Source organism: Calliphora vicina, chromosome 2, assembly GCF_958450345.1.
Source record: "Calliphora vicina chromosome 2, idCalVici1.1, whole genome shotgun sequence".
Classification (NCBI taxonomy): domain Eukaryota; kingdom Metazoa; phylum Arthropoda; class Insecta; order Diptera; family Calliphoridae; genus Calliphora; species Calliphora vicina.
Window position 1 is genome coordinate 105,785,193 of NC_088781.1, and position 21,687 is coordinate 105,806,879.

At 37.0% G+C, this 21,687-nt stretch overlaps 2 protein-coding genes across 2 annotated transcripts in view; one reads left to right on the forward strand and one right to left on the reverse strand.

Moving 5' to 3' along the window:
* Sema1a (semaphorin 1a) overlaps positions 1-21,687 on the forward strand; it is a 751,515-nt gene that overhangs the window by 445,038 nt on the left and 284,790 nt on the right. The window contains 1 exon segment of the mRNA XM_065501135.1: positions 11,941-12,037. Within this exon segment, the coding sequence (XP_065357207.1) occupies positions 11,941-12,037 (97 nt within the window).
* On the reverse strand, positions 3,782-6,821 carry LOC135951646 (uncharacterized). The gene is made up of 2 exons (XM_065501327.1): positions 4,686-6,821; positions 3,782-4,621 (listed from the first exon to the last, which is right to left on the reverse strand). Exon 1 carries the CDS (start codon positions 6,437-6,439, stop codon positions 4,841-4,843), a length of 1,599 nt encoding a protein of 532 aa, XP_065357399.1. The 5' UTR covers positions 6,440-6,821; the 3' UTR covers positions 3,782-4,621; positions 4,686-4,840.

The window sequence follows — 21,687 nt, forward strand, 5'->3', positions numbered from 1 at the left end:
CAATCACTTTAAAGCAATTTGTAACCAACTGCTTTAAAAAGATTTTGTAACGAAACTGCGTTTTTTTCACATTCAACCTTTAATCTTTTACTATAAATTTTTACTCCAAAAACTATAAAAAACCAAAGCCAAGTAATTTCTACCTCTATTTATTTTTTTACTAGAATGTTTATAGTTACGTGAAGGTTATACATAACTGAATATTCCCTTAGGAAAGTTGTCTATTGAAGAACATAGTTATAGATATATATACATGGATATGGTGGTCACGGTTGTCTATGCCCAGCTATAAGTTTGAATTAGTGTAATAAAATTTCTTTCATATAGACTTTATAAGTTGATAATGTGTGCTGGGAATATGAGTGTAAGTATTTTTCTGTTAAATTTAACAAAGTTTTAAACGGAGCGATTACTGTCAGTAGTTGTAGTGAAAAAATGGATAACATTTTTGAGAACCCAGTGAAATTTTTAGTAGTCTTAAAGCAGGTGGTTAATGTATAATTCGATTCAAAAGAAAACATTTTCTAAAAACAATTTATAACCTCTTGAGACTACCGATACTCTTGTTACATGTTATAGGATATTTCGGTTCATATATAAAGGGTTTAAATTGGCTTTAAAACAAAGTCAATTTCATGCAAATTAATGAACAAAGACCGGCATAAGGAATTTACAAAGTTTAAGGGAAAACTTTTAACTACAATACCACGAAAATCATAAACAAATGGCAAAGAAAAATTTGTAAATGCTGCGTTTAAAAAATTATAGAACAGTTGGAAAAGTCAAGCAATGACTGAACAGGTTTCATTTTAATTGCTAATTTTCTCAAAGTTTCATATAGCTTTCAGTCTTAATGTAATCGTAAACCAGAACTATATAACCTCTTAATGATCCATAATATATGCCCATGTTAGAATGTTTCATGCGAGTGAGATGTGACCTTAAAACCGTATAATCCGTGAGGTTTTCTATCTTTTCATTTCTTTCTGTTACATTATATCTCGGTACCCAAATTATTTTCAATTTAAGCACTCAATAAACATGTTCATATCCATTTTATGATAAAGAACTCTTTGAGGATCTGACACTTACTTGAGGGATTACTCTGTAACTCTATTCAATAACGAAATTCCAAAGTAGTCATATTTGATGCCAATCGAATGATTCACTTATAGGTTAGGTTAGGTTATGAAGGCAGCTAGTTATCAGCCAGCTCACTTGGGTCCATGAAGTTGGTCCCTTTGTGTTACCCTAAAGATCATGCTCAGAACCTCAAGAGATTCTTCACATGTCAGACCTGGGTTCAATGCCGAACCAACCTGACGCACGAATGAACGAATCCATCCTCCTGATATCAAGAGTAGATAGATCCGCTAGGCCGTGCAAAAATGGACTACCTATTGTCGCAGTCCGCACCCCTGCTAAGGCAGGGCAAAGACAGAGGAGATGTTCAATCGTCTCATTCTCGTCTTCATCATGGCAACTTCTACAGAAGTCATTATATGGAGTGTTCATTCTCCTAGCATGCTCACCTATCAAGCAATGCCCCGTGAGCACTGACATCATAGCTCGAAGCCTAGCCCGAGGTAGCCCCGTGAGGGACATTGACCTACGATGGTCATAAACGGGCCAGGTGAGTCTCGATATCGTGCAGTTTGTCGAGTTAGACCATCTGAGTTGAGCAGACTCAAATAATTTACGCTGTATGATTGACTTACAGCAAGACAGCGGTGAACCGACCAAGTTATCGATCTCGTCAATTTGTAGGCGAGAGCCTCTTTTGGCCAGTTCATCCGCAATAGCATTGCCAGGTACACCAGAGTGACCAGGCACCCAGAATAACTCCAGGTTAGAATGTCTCGCCATCTCATTAAGAGATACCCGGCATTCATGTACCAATCTGGATGTCGAGTAGACGCCAGATAGGGATTTGATAGCAGGCTTACTGTCAGTACAGATTCGGATATTCACACCAAATAGCCTATAGTACTTCATCCAGTGTACCGCCCTTTTGATCGCTGAAATCTCAGCTTGGATTACACTACATTGATCATGTAGCCTGAAACACACCCTCTTCTGAAGATGGGGAATATAGAAGCCTCCACCCACCCCATCCGCAGACTTAGAGCCATCTGTGTATATGACAAACGTGTCCATGGAAGAATTAGACCCACCCGTCAATGACACAGAGAAGCGTCTGTCAATAAAGGGTAAGGGAGTGCAGTAGTCAATATTAGCAGGTATATAAGATATACCGCCCAAAATAGACGCATGGCCAGTACAACTAGACCTCCATGCCCCAACAGTACTTAACCTAACCGCCGAATTTATGGCCAATTGTTTTGCCATCAGATCAGCCGGTAGCCAGTGCATCATTACAAACAGAGCACGAGACGGAGTACTGCGCAGCGCACCCGTGATCATTAGTGCGGATATTCGCAGGATTCTCTCAATTATCCCACAGTAGGTGGATTTACTTAGAGCCTTCCACCAAACTAGTGCTCCATACATTAGTATGGGCTTGACCACCATATCGAAAAGCCATTTCGCATTCCTAGGGCTAATTCCCCAGGTACTCCCAATGGCCCTTCTGCAGGCATAGATAGCGACAGCCGCCTTGGACGCTCTCGCATGAATATTAAGGCTCCAGGACAGCTTAGAGTCTAGTATAATTCCCAGATACTTAGCACTATCCGAGAGTTTAAGTTCCACACCGTTAAGGCGCGGTAATGGGAACGGAGGGATTTTGTACCTTCTGGAGAACAGCACAAGCTCCGTTTTCCCAGGGTTCACACCTAGTCCACTTGCAGTGCTCCACTGGCTGAGTGTACTGAGTGAAGTTTGCAGGCATTGTGATAATGTGTCCAAGTGTTTTCCAGAAACAGCTACGGCAACATCATCAGCATATGCAACAGTTTTGCACATCATGGAATCCAATTTCATGAGTAACATATTGATGGCAAGATTCCATAAGAGTGGAGATAAAACCCCCCCCTGTGGAGTGCCCCGATTCGCTAATCTAAAAATAGTAGCAGTTCCCATAGAAGAGATAATGACTCTATTAGTCAGAAGTCTACCTATGAAGCAGATAATAGATTGATCTATATCCAGACCACCTAGAGCCGAAAGGATCGTCTCTGGCGTCACATTGTTAAAGGCCCCCTCAATATCCAAGAAGGCCACCAATGCATATTCCTTATGCTCGAGTGATTTTTCTACGAATCCCACAAGCGAGTGTAAAGCAGTCTCAACAGATCTACCTTTCATATAGGCATGTTGAGACATGGATAGTCGGTTCGGGTTAATCGATGAACGAAGGTGTAAATCGATCAACCTTTCCATAGTTTTCAAGAGGAAGGACGATAGGCTAATAGGCCTAAAGTCCTTGGGTCTAGTATGAGATGCCTTCCCTCCCTTGGGAATGAAGGCCACCGTACACCTGGTCCACGACTCCGGAATATATGACCAAGCCAAGCAGGCCGAGTATATACGAGTCAACCAGGGAATAATTAAATCCTCATTCCGTTGCAGATCCGCCGGAATGATGCCATCAGGACCCGGAGATTTATATGGGTCAAAGCTACGCAGGGCCCATTTTAGTCTCTCCTCATTTATGAGAATTGTGACTTCAAAAGGCCCAGTATAAGATATCGCAGTGTTACCCTCACATTGGGGAACACTGCCAGGGAAATGAGCGTCCATCAAAACCTCTAGGGTTTCCTTTCCGCTAGTAGTCCAGCTGTCGCTCGATTTCTGAATATAACTCGGGACAGCGGCCGAAGATGACAAGATCCTGCGCAAGCGACTCGTCTCAGAGGAACCTTCCACGCCGCTACAGAAGGACCTCCAGGATTTGCGCTTCGCGTTCCTAACCAGGTTCTTGAATTTATTCACAGAGGACTTGTAAACAGACCAGTTGCCCAGTCTCTTGGCCTCATTGAAAAGTTTGCGACACTCTCTACGAGTGTTCGCTATCTCGGAAGTCCACCAAGGTGGTTTTTTCCTACCTCTGCAGATACTAGGTCTGCATGAATCTGATATCGCTCTATCAAACGCATTAGTCAAATTGTTGACCGCAATTTCAATATCATTCCGATCACTAATGATCGGAGGGTCAGGGAGAAGGCGAGAGAGAGTAGCATGTTGCCCAACCCAATCAGTCCTTCTCCTGTTTCGGATAGGCATAGCCCCCTTTTCACGAACTTCAATAACAAAGTCTATGTACATATGATCAGAGAATGAACAGTCATTCGAAACTCTCCATCCACTGATAAGATCTGAGTGCCTAGAACTAACTAGCGTTAAATCAAGAACCTCCCTTCTGTTAGTAACTACAAAGGTTGGTTCTGAACCAGTGTTGACTATGTCTATGTTATTACAAAGAATGAATTCGAAAATTGACTCACCCCTTGCGTTGGTATCCGAGCTGCCCCATACAATATGATGTGCATTGGCATCAGCTCCAATAATAACCGGCAGATTCTCAACTCTTGCCCTTTCAATTATGTCGCGAACCTTGCTGTTTGGTGGTGGTTCGCTGTGGTCATGTGCCATGTAGCTTGAGATAACTAGTATAGTTCCTACACCAGTTTCCCAGGCCGCTACCACAGTATCTTCATCGCTGTAATCAGAAAGAATGAAGATATTGAGTTTGTTGCTAGCTACTATACATGATCTAATGTTACCTGAGCCTTTCATGTATAGTAGCTTATGGCCTTTGGCACCCAGTCCGCGAACCCCTTCTCGATGGATCCAGGGTTCTTGGATGAGTGCTAGCTCCTCCCCTCTCTCTGACATCCGGAGGAGCAGGGCAGCCGAAGCTGCTTTGGAGTGGTGAAGATTAATTTGGGTTACCTTCACCATCTCCGTGTTTTTGTATGATTGTGACGTTGACGTCTTCTTGGTCCGAGGGACTCGAGTCCAAGAGGGCGTCCTCGTCAACTACATCGTCCAATGGCCCAAAAAATTCACCCACCATTTCAGAGTTGGAGTGGGTGTCCTCTTGAGCAACAGAACTAGTAGTCTCATCGCAAGACATGTCATCGGGGGTAGGTTCAATGTCATCCTGAACCAGTTTACCCTTATCGTCTCCTCGGTAGACTCTAAGAAAGATCGACTCGAAACCGTAGTAGACCTTTCCTAGATTTTTCCGAAGAGGCGCTAGGGACTCCTGGTTCATGATGACCGTGATCCTCCTGTATCCCCCTTCAGATTCGGAGACCCTGGCAACCATCCAATCATGTGTAGGGATGTCAGGATTTCCGATCCGAAGGAGCTCCAGTATTTCCTCCGGTTTCGCCGGTTCGTCGGGAACTCGGGCTGTGGATCTAGGCCGGCGTGGTATCTCGTCAACAGAGACCACATCCAGCCTAGCTCCTTCCCAAAGGCCGTCCAACAGAGCGACAGCCTGCTTAAAAAGCATGGCAGATCGCTCGTTTGAACAAGCCATTAGTTTAACCCGACCGCGATACCAGCCGGCATCATCACACTGAGGGGGGGGTCCCGGGTTCTCTTTGAGAACTCGCCAGAACACTCCCATCAGTTTTCTGCGCACCATATCCCAATTTGCATGGGATATAGAGCAGTCAGAGTCACTCCGATCGATGACAGCCCGAACAAGATGACCTTTAGCCACCTCGCTGAAGGATTTGTCAAACGATCGGTGAGACTTGGGACGTTTCGTCGCGGGCTGCTGGCTCTGCGATTGCGCCTCCTCCTCGGAACGTTGCCGTTTAGGCGCGTCCTTAGACGCATGAGGAGGATTCTGCAGGTCAGCTATGATGTTCCTTGCCCAGTTGAGAGATGATAAATCATCAGTCGAGAGTGACTCGGCAGGTTTGTTGCCTAACCGGTCGATAATTTTCTCGGCGGCTCGCCGTCTCAAAAAAGCCCTTCTGGCTGGTGTTACGTGCCTTGTGGGGTTGTTGTCGCCCTGTTGGGCAGGAGGCACAGCTTGGGAACCCGAAAACTTGTTCGCAGTTCCTTTGCTGGCAGGGAGAGGTGTAGCTTGGGTACCCGAAATCTTGTTCGCAGCACCCTTGCTCACAATCGGCACTGGGTTAGCTGCAGCCTGAGTTTTCAAGCTAGCAGCTCCCAAAACAGGGGTTTTTACCGATCCTCTGTCGGTACGGGCCAAGGCAGCTTTCGAGGTGCTTGGGTTGAAATTCAGAGGCACCTCGCTGCTTTTACTCTTGCATCCTTTTTTAGAGGATGCAGTCTTTGCGCATTCAGATGATTTAGGTTTCCCTAAAACTCCTCCTGCTTGTTGTTGAGCGCCAGTAGCTAGCAGATTAGCTCGGCCCGGTGTCGCCACCGAACTAACCTGGATCTCAGTAGCTCTCGATTCACCGCGACCTGAAATCGCCGCCGCGGGAATAGGGTCTCCGGAGATTATGAGGCCCCCGACCGGATACATAGGGCACTGTTTATTTTCATCCATTTATCGGACGGACCGACGTGAAAAGTGCATTTTATACCTAGCTGCCAGGTGAAAAACTGCCGCCCCACTGGGGTCAAACAGACCACCAAGCCGCCCAATATGGGAACAGACGCTGGTGGATTTCGGACTCTGTAAGGGAAAGGGACAGAGGACCCAAGGGGTCCAGAAAAGCGGACATGTACTGTCAGGAAGGCCCCAATCTCATTGAAAGGGAAAACCTTCTGACAGTACCGTCAAGTAGCCGCCCCATAGGGATATACAGACGCTACTTGACAAGGGAAGGGTAGTTCTTAGTTCGTGCTCACCATGAGCCCTCTGGTATGGTTGTACCTGCCAGCACGGCCCCATGGCTCCTTGCACTTAAGCCTCTGCATCGCGTCAAGATGACTACCCATCGCAGAGGGGTATAGATTTTTCTGGTTCTAGCAACAGTATGTCAGTTGATAACCATAAATTACGATTGAGAGAACAATATTTTGGTTACAATTTTGCAGCCACAATTAAAACCTATTCAGTTTCCACGACGAATCTGTTTTCTCTGTGTACATAATTCATTGTTATTGCTTTTGAATGGAGTGAGTTTCGAATCTCATTTTAGAAACTTAAGTAATGAAGTTTGAATTCCTTTCCATTATGTTGTTTACTTTTCCCCTAGCTTCTGAGTTAACTCACAAGAACTCCATCTCTATTACAAACGTAGGTGATGTAGTTTGTATTCCTTACCGTTGTCGTTCACATCTTTCCAATATAGTTTTTATTTTCTGATTGCAGATCGTGAAGTCTTTTCGTTCACTCATTGCTTTTAATTTGCTAATTTTCTGCATAATTCCTTGAGGAGAATAAGATCTCGGCTAATTTCATTCAATATGCTGGATCACTTGCCAATGCTTTTTGTTTGTCTCAACCTTTAGCATTGAATTCTACTATTTATACCCTACACCACCATAGTGGGGAGGGTATTATGCGTTTGTGCAGATGTTTGTAATGCCCAAAAATATTAGTCTAACACCCACCTTAAAGTATACCGATCGACTTAGAATCACTTTCTGAGTCGATTAAGCGATGTCCGTCCGTCCGTCCGTCTGGTTGGCTGGCTGGCTGTCCATGTAAACCTTGTGCGCAGAGTACAGGTCGCAATTTTGAAGATATGTCAATGAAATTTGATACATATTATTTTTTCGGCTCAAGGACCAAGCCTATTGAAACTGGCTGAAATCGGTCCATTATTTCACCTAGCCCCCATACAAATGTCCTCCCGAAATTGGACTTTATCGGTCATAAATGTTTAATTTATATATGTATCTCCACAAATTCCGCTCCAAATAAGTTTTATATACACAAAATTCACGTCACCAAATTTTGTTACGATCGGTCCATAATTAGTCATAGCTCCCATATAGACCCGCTTCCGAAAATCACTTTAACGTGCATAAATCGCTTAAAAATGTTGGTAAACACACGAAATTCAACATAGTTAACTTTAAACTTCTAATATACACATAAATCACACGACCTAATTTCATGGTGATCGGTCCATAATTGGTCATAGCCCCCATATAAGGCCCACTTCCGAAAATCACTCAAAAATAGAAATTATTTAAATTTTAAAAGAAAATTTTTTTTTGCTCTTTTACTTAGTGTAGGGTATTACTTTCTTACTTGTTTTTTTATTTTTTAATTTTTTTTTAAAAAAAAAACACAAACTGCGAAGCGTTTTGCTTGTCTGCAGATACAAACAGAGTCTCTGGCGGGAATTGAACCCACAACCCTCAGATTAATAGTTCAGCACACTTCGGCACCATGTGATCTGTACTTCGAAAATCTTATTTTCGAAGAGTTTTACGTCTAGCTTTCTTTTTTTTTTCTTGTGATTTCCAGCTTAAATATTGACAACAGACGTCTTACAAGTTGTCTCTTTTTCTATAATCAACCTATTGATGGTTGGTCTTTATGATGGTTGTGATGGTTGTGGGAGAATGGTCTCAATGTCTTGCATCTGACTACTGATAATGATGTTAGAATTAGTCGAAGTTCGGTGATCTTTCAGTATATTATTCTGTTGTATTAGGTGCTTCGCTAAGAGGTGTAGGTTGAGCTTTCTTAATATTGTCTTAGGAAATACAGTTTAAATATCGGTAACATGTTTGACCTATGATATGATAGTTGTAATACTGGCAGATAAAACCGCTTCGTAGTGTAGACAAAATGATCTCAATTGTTCTTGTAGAAATAATTCTCAATTCTTCAAAGATTTTGCACTAATTCTCTAAGAATACCCACAAATTGGATTAGTCGAATTTTGCTAATCCTCTAGTTTAAGCCGCTTTTTATATCCGACGGCTAAAGCTACTTTGTAGTTTGTATTGCCAGAATTATCTCAATAGCTCTTATTAAAGTAATTTCCAATTCGGTACAGACTACTTATCTAAGTGTATCCACGACCAGACTACAGAAAAATAAGTTAGGATAGCCGAGGTTCTCATATACAAAGTTTTCATATTCACTTCTCTATTTCTATTCAGTAGAAATATGGGGAATTACAAGCAATATTTCAACCTCGTGTTCAAATTAAATTTATAACCAATCGCTCTTCTGAAAAATCTTTTATCGTGGTGTTTTTCATTTTGTTTTCAGTAAAAGTACACGAAAGTGCAACTAATACAGTACAAATGGTGAAAAATTAAAATCCTGCTTAATTTTTGGGATGTATTGTGATATTATTAATAAGTTATTATAGATTTAGCTAGCTTGTGTTGTTGCCTATAAGAGATAATAAAACAATTTTAGTACTTTTTCAGTTTTAACTCTTTTAAAGCTTCACTGGGTTGCTTTCAAGCCCAAACATTCACAAAGTCAAACGAAACTTAATGAACAAAAAAAAAATTAAACGAAACAAAAACTTCCACTATTATTTCTACGACTATTTTTCACATAAAACAAATGTGTTTTATAAAAGATAATAATTTTTTTTTTGTTTCTGTACTCTCCTCTTTTTTTATTTTGTAATTTTAATCCTTCAGCGACAACACAAAAAAATTATCATAATTTGTATGCAACTACATACACACACATAAAAAGAAAAAAAATGGATTCTATTGTTCAGCTAGGGAACAAAAAAAAAATAAATATAAACGACGAATATACAATTTAAATGCGTTTTTTTTTGCTGTACAAAAGCATCTCTTTTTATTAAATAAATGCCTGTTATTATATTTTATTGTTTGTGTGTGCTGAAAGAGAGAGGCGAGGAGAGGAGAGAAAAAAGGACCTTTATAAACCCTTTTTATGTCATTGTTTTTTTTATTTATATTTTGCTTTTTTTGTGTGTTGCGCGAAACCAGCAGCATCATCATCATCATCAACATCATGGTATAATTTGCAACATCATAAAAGTTGTCAACATTATAAACACAGTCATCTGCAGAGAGTAGGAGGAAGGACAGGCCAGAGGACAGACATCAGAGTGGCTGGTTGGCAGGCTGGCAGGCAGGACGAACGACTCAGCGAGTTTTCATAATAATAATAATCATGATTATAACTAATGACGATAAATTGTATGTGTGTTATGTCAGGCGTTAAATGTTTCTTTCTGTTCTTGGTCCTTTTTCGCATTTAATTTTTTTCTTCTATTTCCTACCATTTATTTATTTAAACTGTAGAGGGAAAAAAATTTGTTGATTGGTTGAGTGGGTGGATGTACGTTGGTTTCTGGTTGCTACCTGTAGCAGGCCATATAACATCAACTAAAGTTGCAACATAAAATGAATTCTAAAACTTTGAAATAGAGTGACAAAAAATAATGAAACAGATTTTGTTATTTGTGAGGAAACAAATGAAATTTTTTATAATTCGGTAAACAAATTTTAGTTGAAACGTTTAGATTCTTAGTTCTTGGGGAATTAACTTTATTGCTACCAAAACTATTCAAAATAAACAGCAATAGTTACAAAGAGGCAGCATAATTTAGTCAAATAGTCAGTTAAAAAGACTTCTCATAGACTGTCCAATAACCGATTGTGTGTAAACAAACCTTCCTCTGTCAACTCTCCAATATATTGTTTTCTAAAGAGTAGAAAATAAACATTTAAAGTGGCTACATTGTAGATTACACTGTGTGTAATTTTCTAAGTCATGGAAATGTAACCATATACGGACACCCGTGTCTCCCAGTTTTGTCCAAAGTCATGCACCTTTTTTTGGGGCCACGGTGACATTTTTGCAAAATAGAGATAACTTTCTCGGGCTCATATCTTGCAAACACTTCGGCATTGTGATTTGCTCTTTGAGGCAAAGTTTTAGCTCTCGTCATAAAGAACACAAATTGTGAACATATGAAATCAAAAAAACTTCATCTTCAAGATCAAAATCTCAAAAAAACTTTTAAAAATTCGATTTTTTTTAAATTTTTCCCCTGTTCAGGTCCATAAGTAGCAAACCGTTCAAAATTCAAGGAAACAATCAACTACAAAAATGTACCAAAGATCTCAATAAACAACTTTCTAGAAGATATGAACTTCCTAAGAATGATTCTTAACAACGTTTAGGTAGTGTTTTGGGCCACAAACTATTAAATTATTATAAACTAAAGCATACTTTTAGGCAGCTTTAAAAAAATGTATTTCTAAATTTATTTCGAATTTTTTTAAGTTTCTTGCAATTTTTATCTTGAAAATTAAGTTTTTTTTTTGTTCTTTATGACAAGGGCTACAACTTTGCCTCAAAGAGTAAATCAAAATTCCGAAATGTTTGCAAGATATAAGCCTGAGAAAATTATCTCTTTCTTGGAAAAAAATGAAACCGAGGCACCAAATCTTTGGGGGACCATAAAAAAAGTGCATGATTTTGGGCAAAATTGGTATATGGTTATATTTTTTCGTGTTGCACTGTGTTACTTAGAGACACTTAAGTGACAATTGTCTTCACGCTAGATTACATGGGGTGTATAAAGTAACCAAAGCCTTCTAGATTTTATTTGAAAACAAAAACCATTAAAAAATGCTACTATTTAGGAAAATGCTTTGTAAATGTGTTGAATTTTGTTTCTGTGTGCCTTTGGAAACTTTATGATTTTCCATCATTGTTCACTGTTTTCTATATCACCCTGTTCAAATGACAGCAACATAATATTTATTTAACAGCTGCTTCAAAAAAAATATATACTAGTTAATTGTGCTCTATTATTTTCTCTCCTCCACTCTCTCTCTTTTCCCCTTTTTAGGACTCCCTCTCCGGGCTTTTAAATTGTTCCTTATATATACAGCCACAACAACATTACAAAAAAACACAAAACAGTGTTTCAAAAAAGAAAAAAAAACTGAAAATTGTCTAATTAGTCGTGCTTTTGTATTTGTAATGATGTTGTTTTTGTTAGTGTTGTATGCATGCTTCAATTGTCCTGCCAAGGATTTCTTTATGCAGCACATTTCCTTTTACAAAAAAATCAACACAAACGTACTTTATTTTAATTGTATTTTCTTTGCATTTCTCAACTTCTTTTGTAGGTCCTGAAGATGTTTTAAAATTTCTCGGAAATGAAAGTGCCGTGGATCACTTCAAACTGGTAACGCGTGATGGTGATTCTCTACTAGTGGGTGCAAGGTAAGTGTACAAAAAATTATTCTACTTTTTTTTTTTGTTTTCTTGGAAATTATTTTTCCCTTGGACATTCATAAGCAAACAGGAAGTTGTGTTAAGAGCTTGTCATCTCAAACTGTTGAAAAATATATTTCTTTTTTTTACTGCTGGCTTTTTCTTTTATATTTTTCTAGTTTTTCATAATTTTACTTTTCATAAAAATGTGTGTAACGAAAGAGAAAGAGAGAGATATATAAAAAATGTCATGCTTAAGTCATTTCCGTTTTAGATTTTTATGCGTGATGACCCCAAACTGTATGTAATAGATGGCATTATTTTTGTTATAAAAAAAAAACATTAAGAGAAACCTTAAAGTAGGCTATAAAAAATTGTTTAAATTGTTATAAGTATGTAAGAAAAGTTTAAAACTACATGTAGGTTTAAAAGTGGAGCAGTATTTTGATATATAATTTAATATTAACAAGTAAGAGAGCTATATTCGGCTTTGCCGAATCTTATATACCCTTCACCAAATTATACTTTAAAATAAATTTGTTTAAATATTTTTAGGTAAACAAAATTTAATTTTTTTTTAATTTTTTTTAAAAAAAGTTTTTTCGAAAATTTTTTTTTTTTGAAAAAAAATTTATGACAAAAAATTTTTTGATGAAAAAAAAATTCGGGTTAAAAAATATTTTTCCCGATTTTTACCCATTGTATGTCCAACTTACTATACCCTTATCTACATCGCTGCAATGGACTTTGAAATCTCTATCATTAGATATCCATATTGTATATATTAATGACTTGGTAATCCAGATATAGATCAAAAATAGGTCAAAAATCGAGGTTGTCCCGGTGTTTTGCTCATATCTCCGTTATTTATGGACCGATTTTGCTGATTTTAAATAGCAAAATTCTCGAAAGCATGTCTGACAGAATTATTGAAGATTTGGATCCCGAAGATATCTGGGGTCTTCAGAAAATTGATTTCAACAGACAGACATACAGACAGACAGACGGACATGGCTTAATCGACTCTGCTATCTATGAGGATCCAGAATATATATACTTTATAGGGTCGGAAATGAAAAATGTAGAAATTACAAACGGAATGACAAACTTTTATATACCCTTCTCACGAAGGTGAAGGGTACAAAAATTATGTTTGTTTTAAAATAGTTGTATAAGGATTGTAGACGTTTTTTGTATGCAAAAGAAATTTATTAAACATTACTGCAAACTAAAGCTGTACCGGGATGGATCATCCTGAAGCATTAATTGGAGATGATCAAATTTATAATCGGAGGATTCGGTAATTGAATAGTTTCTTTAATATTAGGAGCTCCAGATATAGCTTTCTTTCGAATTAACTTTTGCTGCCTAAAAATAGGCAATTTTTAATTGAGGCAAACTTTCGCTATTAAATTAAACATTAACTATTTCTTAGTAAGTTACTTCTCCATCACTTAAAAAGTATCATAATTTGGAAATTATTATTAAAATATCCAGAAAGGTCAATAAAAATACATTCCCTGGTATAATTAAATAGTTACATTTTAAAAGTTACAATCCATTGCCAATTCAAATGAATTGCTATTCGTTTCCAATTCAAATGAATTTGTCAAAGTGAATTGGAATTGATTTTGAATTAATTCAAATGAATTGGAAAATAGAATTAGCAACACATTTCCAACTCATTTGTATTTAATTGATTTTATAAGTAAAGCATCACTGTCGTTTTGTTATTCAACTAATTTTTTATGCATTACTCTAGTTTTGTATATATTCGTAGATTTGAAATTCCCATGATATACTGGAATTGTTAGGTAGCGGCAGAATAGGAATTGAATTATGAGATATCGACGAAAATCCTATAAAAATGGGAAAATTTTGTCAAATAGTGTGAAAATATTATTAAAGGTGTATTTAACAATCATTTTTTGATTAAATAATCTCATTTTTGTATATTTTTTTTTCAAAATTTTCAATCAAATTTTAAAAATTCCAGAGAAATATCCATTTTTCATTCTGCTCTTGAATTTGATTGATTGCAACTCATTTTTGATTTCATTCATTTGAATTGCAATTCATTGTTCTACTTCATTTGAATTATTCAAAATCATTTCAAACGAATTGAAAATGAATTGAAATGCATTTTAACATATTAAGTTGAATTGAAAACGAATTGCAACTAATTTTTACAAATTCATTTGAATTGGAAATGAATTTGCCATTCATTTTAGAGATTCATTTGAATTGAAAATGCATTGCAACTCCTTGTTACAAATTCATTTGAATTGGAAATGAATTGAAATTAATTTCTGCCTAATTCCTTTGAATTGATTCAAATTTCATTCAATTCTTTTTTGTTGCGAAAACAATTAATTAAAAATTTAGCCAATTCTTAACGAATTAAAATCAAAAAAAGAATAATTCATTTACAGCTTTGGTTATGGTATGAAATGTTTCTGTCTTCCTAATTGAAATGTAAGTTTTTGATTATTAAGACTTCGAGAGAGTCTTCAATAACGTGAAACCAGAATTAGCTATTAGCTGGATGTCATTGTCATATATTGACATTTCGTAGCAAAACAACACATTTTCTTACTACTTCACATAAGACCCTGGTTACTTGAGATACCCGATGTAGTCTATTGAGGAGTCAATTCGCTTCAATGATCATAGTTGATCGGTTTTGACATACAATTGCACTTTATTCTACATTTTTAGTACCAAGGGAGGCCAGTTACACGATTTTATTTTACTCTTCTAATTATTTTACTCTTCAGGCTAAATTCCATTTAAAAATTAATGGCTCTCCTGCTCAGTACTTATGAAAGTAGATTATACGAAGTAAAAATAAAGTAAAATTTATTTTAGATTTTTCTTTTTTTCGGTTTTGGGTCGGGGAATTTCCTTTGTTCACCACCCTGGATAAGCGCCTGCTTTACCTATCTTAAGAACTATTACGAAATTGAACGGTAAATTCGATTACTATTCCAAGATTGTTAACTTTTCCATCTACCACGAGGACAATTTTCAACAATACTATCGGAATAACAACGAACCTTTCTACAAAAATATGTCTATAATTAGTGTGTCATATTAACAGCTTATTAACTTTTTTCAACAGAATTAATTACAAATGTTTCTGTAAATGTAATTAATTTCTGTTTTCGTTGCGCCTCAACAATTCTTTTAACAATAAGTTTAATTTGTTACTTTGTTATGTATTAAAGATTAATATTGATTTGTATTATTGTGATTCAGCTTTAATAAACAATTATGTTTTACTAATAAAATTATGTTCGAAAAAAATTTATGTTTTTTTTAAGACCAGTAAAGGGTTAATTTTTATAAAACACGATATAAATTCTAAACGAATTAACAGATATTGTTTATATTGATATAGTTTTCAAAATAATTAGATTTAAAAAAATGTATTTAATTATTTTTAATGCCAACCACCACGGTGGTTAGTAAACTAACCACTCCACAAAAAACCTTAAAATGGATTGGTTTTTTATGTTTGATTTATTTTTTTCTTACTTTTTATAATAAACTAACCTTGATTAAAGTAAAAATGCAATTGTTTTGATTTTAAACTTCTACACATAAAACCGTGGCTGAATGATTTTAAATCTGAAAATTAAATTTTAGGATTTTTTTTGTATCATTTTTTAAATGACGGAGAATAATTTTAGAAATTGGGAGCATCGAAAATCCAAAAAGTGCACAATAAGAGCGTACCTATATCTGACCATTTCGTTTCGGATTTACTGGCTAGAATGAAACTTTAATAGTGTATGCTGAGTTTGAGTAACGACATTTCTACAAAATATATTTTGATAAACAAATAATACAGATAGGAAAAAATAAGAGCAGCTCACGTGGGTCCAATCAATGGTCCTTTTGTGTTACCTGAAAGTAGAAGAAACCAGAAGAAAGAGGGGCAGATATAAATGAAAAGAGAGAAGGAGAAGATTGAAAAAGTTAAGAAGGAGAAGGATATGTCCGAAGAAAGAGAGAGGGAGGAGATTTTAAAAAGTTGCATGCCAATGAGTCGGCAATTATTAGGTTACTCTAAAGAGATCCCCATGCCTGGTCTTTTTAACCAATTACTACTTCTTATAAAGGCATTAATGCCCTCAAGCCTCATATTCGAGAGCTCAGAAAGACTATTTAGGGAACGATGTCCCAGAAACCTTAGGCCAGACAGTGACAAAGAAGATGAAAAATAGTCTCATCCTCCTCCTCGTTTTGACAGCTTCTGCAGAAGTCGTGGTATGGCAAACCAAGTCTCCTAGCGTGGTTACCAAAGGTGCAGTGTCCAGTTATGACCGCCAGTACACCACTCAATTGTGAGCGTGTAAGGCCAAGAAGATATGTTGTTCGTCCCCGATTCAGTCGGGGCCATATCGTCCTGGTTATAGTGAATGTGTGTTCACAACCCCATCTTGTCTGAGCGAGCTCATAGTAGAAGTTACTAATTTGTAGCTTGCATTTAAATAACGGAATCCTACATAGGAAATCTGTGTCTCCGTCAGGTAACATGGCGCCTTTTTTCGCCAGATCATCAGCAACACAGCATCATCAGCCCGTAGTATCCCCGTGTCCCAGTACCCACTCGACTACGACTGTTGAATGTCTCGCCATCCTATTTAAGGATGCCCGGCATTCTTGGACTAAATTAGATGTTGTGTATACACCTATTAGAGATTTTATAGCGGCCCGACTGTCAGTATATATATAGCCTGAATAATGCTACATTCATTTGGAACCTACGCCAACTCGATCTCCCTTCACAGAACCGTCCGTATAGACTGATAGACCCGTTGTGTCATGTAAAGGTCCGTCCATTGCTTCCGTATTGTACGAATTTGAGAAATCGAAATTCTTCGCTATGAAGGGCCTTGAAATGCAGTAATCAATATTCTCCGGAAGTGTCTGCATACTACCTATTATGCTGGCGTGACCGTATGGAGCATGTTTCCACGCCCCAATCGCGTTTAGCCTAAAGGTAGAAATAAATGCCATTTTTCTTGCCATCAGATCCACAGAGATCCAGTTCAATATAGTAAAGAGCGACTTTGTTGCGGTCGTTCTTAGAGCTCCTGTTATCAGGATTGCCATTCTTCTTAAAACTCTCAATACAGATAGGACCTTTGAAACCTCTAGGTATTCAGCTTGGCCTGACGCATTCAAAGAGAATAAATCTTAGCTACAATAACTGCGGTAGAAATTGTTGACCAGGAATGAGCAGCCAATTGTTGATGCATTCCTACTTCATATCCGAGAGTTCAGAAAGACTATTGATGGAATGATGTCTTAGAAGCCTAATGCGTAGATCTTCTAATGTCCTGCAGTGACAAAGAAAATGACAAATGGTTTCATCCTCCTCTTCATTCTGACATCTTCTTCAGAAATCATTATAGTGCAGGTCAAGCCTCCTTGCATAGTTGCCAAATTTGCTGTGTATCGTTATCATTGCCACTGCATTACTTAGTTGTGAGCGTTGTAGATCAGGATCATATAGTAAAACATATTAATTCTCTACTTGCATTTGGATAACGGAATCCCGTATCGGAAGCACATTTTTTAGTCAGATCATCAGCACAGTTGCCCAAAATATCTCCGCGGACACGTACTCATTTGTATATGGACTATATTCGATGTTGTATACACAGCTGTCTGAGATTTTATTACTGATTGACTATCAGTGCATGATATCTTGTTAGCCGTTAGTTAGCCGTCCTTTTAGGGATAGTAGCAGTGTAAAATCCGCTAGTTCGGTATCGATGGCAGCTTTTTGAAGCAGCGGATTTTGTCCATGACCAACAAATTTCAATAACTGTCATTAACTGTTGTTATACATTCAAAATAATTAATGTTTCATGCTGCTCAGACAACTGATTCCATGATCCTATTTATTGATTAACCTAGTTGTCTTTAGCTTTCATCGGCTCCAATAATTTATTTTTGTTTCGATTGTTCTTTGTTCTCTAGAATACAATCTTAAACTATTGTTTTGTCTAGGTTTGTAACTTTACTTTACTAATGATATCAAACCCTTTAATGTTATTCCTAATTAGTCCCTTAAAAAAATTCAAATAAAAAGTTTCACCTGAATAATATTTAACTGTCCTTCTTCCCTTATGTAGGGCAATAAAATGTCTTTAAAAATTTTTCCCAATTCATCCTACCAACGAAATACCAGATTGTTGCTGATGTTTTTTGTCTGCTCTCTAGCAGCCAGCAAACTTTACTCTACTGTCACTTACTTTCCTTTAACAAATATTTGTTGACATTTTTGCTGATGTTTGCAAAGCCATAAAAAGAGTAAAAGAAGATATAGAAAAAAACGTAGTAAAGGATGGCAGCAACTAGAAAATTCCTTTTAAAAAATCACACCTTGACTACAAGGAATTTTACATTTGAAACTAACACGTCAACTACTACTGCTTCTATTTTGCTCAGTTACATGTGTTTGCATGTATATGATTGCCACTTGCAACTGTGCCAGTCGAGTCGAGTCGAGTGCAGTGTTTGTAGCTGTTGCTGGTTGTTGTAGCAATAGTTGCCATCATAACTGTTTACATTTTCATTTCCATTTTCAGTTCTCTTTCTTGTTGTCATTTTAGAGTATTTTTTTTTGTTGTTTTCAGAGAAAATCTCAACATAGAATTTCTTAGAAATGTAAATTTTTGAAATATTCATTTAGGTTAGTATCTAGTATCTGTTTGTGTGTAAGAGTTTTTGTGCATTTATGTGTTTAGAAATAACCCAGCAAAATATGTTTAGTAATCTTAATATTTAATAAAAAATTTATAAAGTAAAGTAGCAATGGATTTGTGTTACCATCGTTAGTGAAAGAACGTGATACAGATTGAAAGCAAAAAATATTATACGGCTCAAAGGTTAGGGGGTTCCCAAGTCATAAGTTTGATTTAAGGCTGATGAAAGGTTTTCTTTCTAAATTTTATCTAGAACCTACTATTTTATATTAATTCATGGGCTGTTTCCTCTCCTGTTTTATAACTATATTAGTGTTTTTTGTAACTTTTGTCCAACTATTGTACAAATGTCATTTGTTTATTTTTTTAATTTCTAGCACTGTTGCTCTCTTTTCTTGACACTTTCAAAATTTTTTTTTTATTGTGGCTTAAACATAAGAAATACTAAAAAAAAATATCAAATAAAAACTTTTGTTATTAAATTTTCTGTTTTTTATGAAAAAGACAGTTGAACAAAATTGAATTTATTCATTATTGTTTTGTTTTCATATTCACCACAAAAGTTAGCAGGTATATTCGTTTTATTACACTGTTCAGAATAATTTGAAATTTGTTAGTTGTAGTAAATTTTATAAAGGGTCTGCCATTCGGGACTTGCGATCTTTGCCAGTTGATAGATGTCATATTGTTGAAGCTACAACTGTCAAGTTGGCTGTTATCGTCAACGATAAGGCCAATTTTTAGATGAATGGGCACAAAATTATTGAATTTGGGTTGATACCAATCCACATGAGATCCAAAATCGCCCAATACTTCCCAAAAAAGTCATTGTTTGCTGTGGATATTGGCTGGCATCATCATCGGTCCATATTTCATCATCACCGTCAACGGCGAGCGCTATAGGTCAACGATTACGAACTTCTTTTGGCCTGAATTGGATGATATAGACAACAACGACATGTGGTTTCAATTGGACGACTCTACATGTCACTTAGCTCATGCCACATTAGACATTCTGCACAAGCGATTTGAGGTCATCTTCGGTGTAGGTGATATGAACTGGCTACCGAGATCGTGCGATTGAACTTCGTTTGTCTTTTGCTTGCGGCCCTCAAAGCCAGCATAACCCATGTCACCGGTCAAATTCAGGCAGAGTCATGAAAAAATAGACATTTCAGATGCGCGTCATCCAGCGAAGCAGCTGCCGACATTTGCAAGACCTGTTCTATATGTAAAGGGTATTTCCTTAAGTGCCTCCTATATTTAAATTTAAATAAAACAAAGTTTATATGAAATATCATCGATTTTTTTATTCGTTTTAAAGAGCTATCGATGCCACTATGTATGGAATATAACATCATGTAAATGTTCCACTCGGCTTCGCTGGTTGGCGCGCATCCGAAATTTCCAATTTTGCATGACTCTGGCGCTAAGAAGTTGGCAATCATCGACTATTTGTGCCGGCCGTTGATGTTGGTGACCTAGAAAACGTCGTTTTCAAAGAAATATAAACCGTTTTGAACGCTAATGTGGATTGGTATCGTCTCAGATTCGAGAATTTTATTTGCTGACGTGCCCATTCGTGCAGAAATGGGTCTCACCGTAAAGTGGATAAAGCTCGCGGAATGTTCCAGCAACAAAATAACCAATTAGATATCCTTCCACGGTGATTAGACAAAACAAACTGAATAAATGACAGCCAATTGGACAGATGTAGCTTCAAAGTTATGGCCGCCATCAAGTGTCAATGTTCGGAAGTCCCTACTGGTAGAATCTTTATAAAATACAGCAACTGTTAATTATACTGAAGGTATAACTTAAAAAAGCGGGATTAACAATAGATGGCGTATCTTTTCAATGTGATTTTTTTTAAACAACTGTCATTTTGAAGAGTTCATATCTGTCATTTATTCTTATTTAGTTATTGAACATTCTAGTGTAAACAAGAAAGATTTTTTTGCTACGAAAATGTTGAATTTTGTTCCAACAAAGCGTCACGTGCGGGAAGTTTCGCTTTAAATCTTTAATTTGAAAGAAAGTGCCGCTGAAGCACACCGATTGCTCACCAAAGTTTTTGCAGAATGTGTTCACTTGCGAAACCCATCAGTTTCAACCTGCGAGAGATGGGTATGTTCGGTTCGGAAGAGGTGATTTTGACACGGAAGATAAAAATCGCCAGTTCAAAAAGTTTGAAGACCATGAATTGTAGGCATTACTCCATGAATATTTTTGTAAAAATCAACAAGAGCTTGCAAAATCATTGGGAGCTACTCAAGCAGCAATTTCAAAATATTTGAGCAGCAGGATTCATCCAAAAGCAGGGGAAGTGGGTACCATTCCAATTGAAGCAAAGAGACCTTGAAAGGCGATTTGGCATTTCCAAAATTATGCTTGATCACTATAACAGAAAATGAAAAATGGATCCATTACGGTAATCCGAAGAGTAAGAGGGCCCAGCCATCAAGCCGAATCGATACCAAAGCCAGTAGATCCCTTTCTGTTATTTGACGGTAGAAAGTCAGAAAAAGAAAGAGAGGGACAGATAGAAGTGAAAAGAATGAAGGGAAATATTGAAAAGTTAAGAGGAAGATGTTCGAAGAAAGAGAGAGAAAGGAGATTTTAAATTGCAGGATTCATCCAAAAGCTGGGGAATTGGGTACCATTCCAGTTGAAGCAAAGAGACCTTGAAAGGTGATTTGGCATTTTCAAAATGATGCTTGATCGCTATAAAAGAAAATAATTTTTGCACCAAATTATTACTTGTGATGAAAAATGGATCTATTACGGTAATCCGAAGAGTAAGAGGGCCCAGCCAACAAGCCGAATCGATACCAAAGCCAATAGGTCCCTTTGTGTTACCTGAAAGTAGAAGGTCACAAAAAGACAGTGAGGTACAGATAGTAGTGAAAAGAGTGAACGGGAAGATTCAAAAGTTAA